The sequence below is a fragment of the Seriola lalandi genome, unplaced genomic scaffold, assembly GCF_002814215.2.
Source record: "Seriola lalandi dorsalis isolate HSWRI2012SDOR001 ecotype SW California unplaced genomic scaffold, Sedor1 jcf7180002054642, whole genome shotgun sequence".
Lineage (NCBI taxonomy): Eukaryota > Metazoa > Chordata > Actinopteri > Carangiformes > Carangidae > Seriola > Seriola lalandi.
In genome coordinates, this window is record NW_019525195.1 from 536,626 (window position 1) to 541,860 (window position 5,235).

The window sequence follows — 5,235 nt, forward strand, 5'->3', positions numbered from 1 at the left end:
TCACTCAGTTTAATACCTTCCTGTCTTTATTTTTAGTGCTTGTATATGTGTGATTGCCTTGGTGCGTATGTTCAAATATTTTGTGATGGCAGTAAGAGTGTGGAGTACAGCCAGAGCTCTATGGAAGAGGCTCTGAAGAAGGTTGAGCTGATGGAGGCTAATTTGGGAGGAACAGAGATCCTGAAGCCCCTCAAACATATTTACAGCCAGCCCTGCATTCCCAGTCAGCCAAGACAAGTAAAACACACACTGCACACACACGGTTAACATTTTAAACAGGTTGTCTTTAACATACATTACCAGTCAAAAGTTTGGACACATGTTCCCATTCACTTACCATGTGTCCAAACTTTTTGTCATTCCTTACACTTCACCATAGAAAGCAGTTGTGTTCTTGCAGCAGCATCCTAACACATGCTGCATGTGTCTGGGTGTGATGTTATGTAACTCCTGTGTAAACTCTCCTCCCTAGCTCTTTGTCTTTACTGACGGCGAGGTGTTCAACACCAAAGAAGTGATAAATCTGGTGAAGACAAATTCAGGTTCCCACAGGTGAAACAATAACACCCACTCACAGTATGTCTCATGTTGTAGTGCTGTGTGTGTTAAAAACAAAACTACTGTATTGCAGGTGTTTCTCCTTTGGGATTGGGGAAGGGGCCAGCTCTGCTCTTATCAATGGGTTGGCCAAGGAAGGAGGAGGTCATGCTCAATTCATCACAGAGACTGACAGGATGCAACCTAAAGTAAGAAAGATATAAACATAGCAAAGCTGTCAAGTTAAAATATGCAACAGCAGATTTGTATTTGTATTTGTCTTTTCTCCCACCAGGTGATGCAGTCGCTGCGATTTGCTCTGCAGCCAGCAGTGGTGGACATCACAGTCACATGGGATTTACCAAAAGGAGTGTCTGTCACTGCTCTCTCTCCACCAATCACAGCAGTTTTCCAGGGTCAAAGGTCACTGGTTTATGCCCAGCTCACTGGAAAGGTATGAGCAGCACCATCTCATTCGATTTGAGGCCTTGAAAAAGAGATCCTGAACTCAATGAGATTAGCTGTTTAAATGAAGGATTTAATGATAAAAATAATGTGATTACAGTAATTAATATGGTTTGTAACACTGTAATGCTTTCTCAGAGTTCAGAGGCAGCACAGGGCTGTGTGACGGTGAAGTACAGCCTGGCAGGTCATCCCTCTGAGAACCAGCTCCCATTCAATCTCAAACCTGCAGAGGACACTGGGTAAAACAGTGCTGTTATGTGTTGGGTTGTACCACGTTACAAATTTTGAGTTTAATTATTTAAATTGTGGGTGACACACAACAAAACTATGTTATGGTATTTATCTACAATTTTAGCATGTTTCAGTTCAGTCATTGATACATCTTAGTGATAAGAATACAGAGCTAGAGCTAGTGTCCACCTCTGGCTTTTTGTGTCGCTCATTAGTTTGCACTTTTATCTCACAATAAAAGTCAAAATGTAGCATAAATGACGTATCTCTAATATCTGTATACTGAGATGTTATCTGATGTTTAAGACCTACCATATAATTAGTTGGACTGCATATCTCTGTATTGTATTCATACAAATGAAGCTCCACCTGTGTTCACTCCTCTGTCCTATCTGCAGATTAACAGTCCACAGGTTGGGTGCTCGGACTCTGATTCGCTCCCTGGAGATGGAAGAGAGAGAACACAGTGGACAGCAAGATGGAGGAGTGAAGAAGAAGGTGGTTGAGCTCAGTGTCCAATCAGGAGTGAGCAGTCCCTTCACTGCCTTCATTGCTGTGAACAAAAGCAATGGCAAGCCGATTCAAGGACCTGTGGTCCGCAGAGATATTCCACTATCCGGTAAGTGCTTTTTCAATTCCAAATGAGAAACTAAGACTCTATCACCCACTGCTTTAGAGGTATTATCGGTGACCATGACTGCTACACTGATGAGCCAAAACATTTTGACCACCCGTCCATAATATGCTCTTACTCCTTCATGTGCTGCAACAGCAGCTCCACCCGTAATAACAATAATAATAATAATAAACTTTTTTTTAAACAAAGTAACAAAGAGCTTTACAAGGAAAAACAATAAATGAATAAAATCAAATAGATAGGAATAATTAGTATAGATAACCTATGTCAAACATTTCACAAAAAGGAAAGTTTTCTAAAGGGATGTAAAAGAAGCTAAGGACTTAGCATGTCTCAGTTATACAGGCTAGGAGTACCATAGGGTGGGAGCTGTAATAGCGAAAAAGCATTCTGCTCAATTGTTCTGGGTTGACCATAATACGTTTTTTTTAATTCTCAAACTTTTACCTGTCTTAGGAATGATGATGGGAGCTCCGCTGGTCTGTAATTCTGTAGGCAGAATGAACTGTAAGTACAAAGCTGAATGGGAATAGAAGACACATCTGTGTGTTTTTGTAAATACAGTAAATTGATGTAAACGCTGAACAAACAAACAAATTTCTGTGGAAGATTGTATCTCTCTTTTTGTTTTTTGCAGCTTTAATATGAAATACTGTTATAGGAGTTATTCTGGCTCTGATATCCCACACTTTTTTTTGTTTTTCTATTTCTTGAAGTTTGTGTCGGTGCTATGGTGCAACCTATGTCATTTTGCAGAAGCAAACGTAAGTAAAAAGCTGAATGGGAGTGAAGCTCACATCTGTGTGTTTTTATAGTAAACTGACGTAAACACTGAACAAAACAGCACATTTCTGTGGCAGAATTGCTCTTTCTTTGTTCTTTAATGTGAAATACTGGATATACAGTGGTTGTTTTTACCCTGGTATTTTTTGTTAGTCACTGACAACATATGCAGTTGCTCAAAGACACAAGTGAGGAAGGTTGAGCTTCTATGCATTTTTTGTGACTTTTTGAATATTATGTAACCACTTATACAGTTTAATTACTTGCAACAACTTGCAAGTAATTGCAAGTTGCATGCTCAGAAGTCAGTAGTTTAGTTGATATTTTTTGTTTTAAAATTCTCATGTAATTTCCTGACCTCAAATTTTGTGTTTTTCTTTGTTTTTTTAATCTCTTGAAGGGTCGGTTGCCCCTGATACTGTGTCCTTCCAGGCATGTTCCATGACCCATCGAGGAAGTAAGTAAAAAGCTAAATGGGAGTGGAACACACATCTGTGTATTTCTACACTGAACAAAGGAACAAATTTCTGTTGCAGAATATATCTTTTTTGCTGCTTAAATTTTTTGTGACTTTTTAAAATACTCATTAACAACTTTTACATCTTAAGAACGTCTTATAACGACATGTCAGTCATTGTAATAAGCTCAGATGTCAGTTGTGTTTTTTTTTCTCTTAACCATAATACCTTTTTTCTTAATCTTAAAGGGATGCTCATCTTAGGAGGAAGGCCACTGAGTGCTCCGCTGGTCTGTGATTCTCTGCCCAGTATAAAAAGTAAGTACAAAGCTGAATGGGAGTGGAACACAAATCTGTGTATTTTTGTAAATATACACACAGTGCATGAAGAAAGTGAATGTGGCAAAAAACTAAAGGTGCTAAATGTTAGCATTTTCATTGTCATTGTGACCTTTTTGGCATATTCTCACATTAGCATTTAGCTCAAAGCACCACTGTGTCTATGTACAGCCTCACACAGTTGCTAGCGTGGATTCTTTATCTATTTTTTTTTTCAGCCATAATATCAGCACAGTCATCGAAGTCAAGACAGAAATAATTCAGCGACTGTATCATTTATTTCATTTTTTTAGATTGACAAACAGTCATGTTCTTATTGGCAGCATATATCCATCTTATGCTAGACAATTATCCAAAATTAAATGGTATACCTTACCTACATACCAATATAATGTGACATTATCTTTGTGTGCAACAAAGATTATTTCATCTTTGCAATTGCTTTGATATTATCAAATCCGATATTAGTATCAAATTGGCCCAAAACAAACCTGATACCAGTAGAATGATCTACAGGGATGATTTTATTTTTGCACATTTTTCTTCAGCCTTGGATGATGAAGATATTGAAAGACCCATCCCCAAACAGCCTTGCAGAGACCCTTTGCTGCAGGTGGTTTCCCTCCAGAATGCGTCCGGCTCCTGGCTGTTAAATCCAGCTCTGGCTGATGTACTGGGAAAGACCAGCGAGGAGGTGGACAAGTCAAAGCCTGCATTGGTGGGTTACTGTCTATCAGGCCAAATTTTCCCCTGAGATACTTTATGTACCTTGTTTTCTTTGATTATCTGTCATCTGTTGTCTTATGTGACTTTCTTTGATTTGTGGAATTAGGTGAACCAGGAAGTGTGGGCCACCATTCTGGCTCTGATCTGGCTTCATGCTTTCAAGATGGATGCTAAGGAGGAGTGGGAGCTTCTGGCTATGAAGGCCGTGTCATGGCTCCGTGCTCAGAATGGTAAAAACCATGATAGTAATGCTGATCTGTTGTTTTTAACAGTATATGCTGGTTTAACCCTCATATTATGTTAAGGGTCAATTTGACCCGTTTCAGTTTTTGTGTTGACAAAAGTACTGGTTAGCCTTTTTTTTCCTTCATGAAATTTGGTGACTTTTCCTCATCTAGGGTCATGAACTGGTTTGTAAAATCTGGACACTTTGATGTGTAGTGGAGTGTCTGTGCAGAGTTTGTATACAAAGATGATGTTGCGGGTCATTTTGACCCAGAAGGGCTGCAAGGTCATAACATCACTTGTGAAAACTTCTTTACATCCTACCGCCTTGGAGATGAACTTCAGAAGAGAAAGCTGACCATGTTGGGAACAGTCAGGAGAAATAAGCCAGAACTTCCCAGTGAAATTCTGAAGATACAGGGCAGACCTCTGCATTCCTCAATATTTGCTTTCACTGAGAAAGCAGCAGTTGTTTCATACTGCCCAAAGAGAAACAAGAATGTTCTTGTAATGAGTACAATGCACACAGATGCATCTCTGAGCAAAAGAGAAGACATTAAGCTACAAATGATCCTGGATTATAACTCCACCAAAGGAGGAGTTGACAATCTGGACAAAGTCACAGCAACATACAGCTGCCAGCGCAAGACTGCCCATTGACCTTTGGTGATTTTCTACAACATTGTGGACGTGTCTGCTTACAATGCCTATGTCCTGTGGACTGAAATCAACCAGCAATGGAATGCCGACAAATTGTAGCAACGTCGGCTTTTCCTGGAAGAACTCGGCAAAGCACTTGTCACTCCCAAGATCCAGACGCGAGCCAGGCCAG

At 39.7% G+C, this 5,235-nt stretch overlaps 1 protein-coding gene across 1 annotated transcript in view; it reads left to right on the forward strand.

Annotated features, from left to right (window-relative positions):
- The first annotated feature begins 6 nt into the window (after nucleotides 1-6).
- LOC111665426 (von Willebrand factor A domain-containing protein 5A-like) overlaps nucleotides 7-5,235 on the forward strand; it is a 6,879-nt gene continuing 1,650 nt past the window's right edge. The window contains exons 1-12 of the mRNA XM_023420420.2: nucleotides 7-237; nucleotides 473-552; nucleotides 632-746; nucleotides 833-991; nucleotides 1,141-1,244; nucleotides 1,635-1,855; nucleotides 2,330-2,380; nucleotides 2,590-2,637; nucleotides 3,057-3,113; nucleotides 3,363-3,431; nucleotides 4,001-4,170; nucleotides 4,285-4,408. Coding sequence (XP_023276188.2) covers nucleotides 46-237; nucleotides 473-552; nucleotides 632-746; nucleotides 833-991; nucleotides 1,141-1,244; nucleotides 1,635-1,855; nucleotides 2,330-2,380; nucleotides 2,590-2,637; nucleotides 3,057-3,113; nucleotides 3,363-3,431; nucleotides 4,001-4,170; nucleotides 4,285-4,408 — 1,390 coding nt within the window. The 5' untranslated portion in view covers nucleotides 7-45. The remainder of the gene's footprint in view (nucleotides 238-472; nucleotides 553-631; nucleotides 747-832; nucleotides 992-1,140; nucleotides 1,245-1,634; nucleotides 1,856-2,329; nucleotides 2,381-2,589; nucleotides 2,638-3,056; nucleotides 3,114-3,362; nucleotides 3,432-4,000; nucleotides 4,171-4,284; nucleotides 4,409-5,235) is intronic.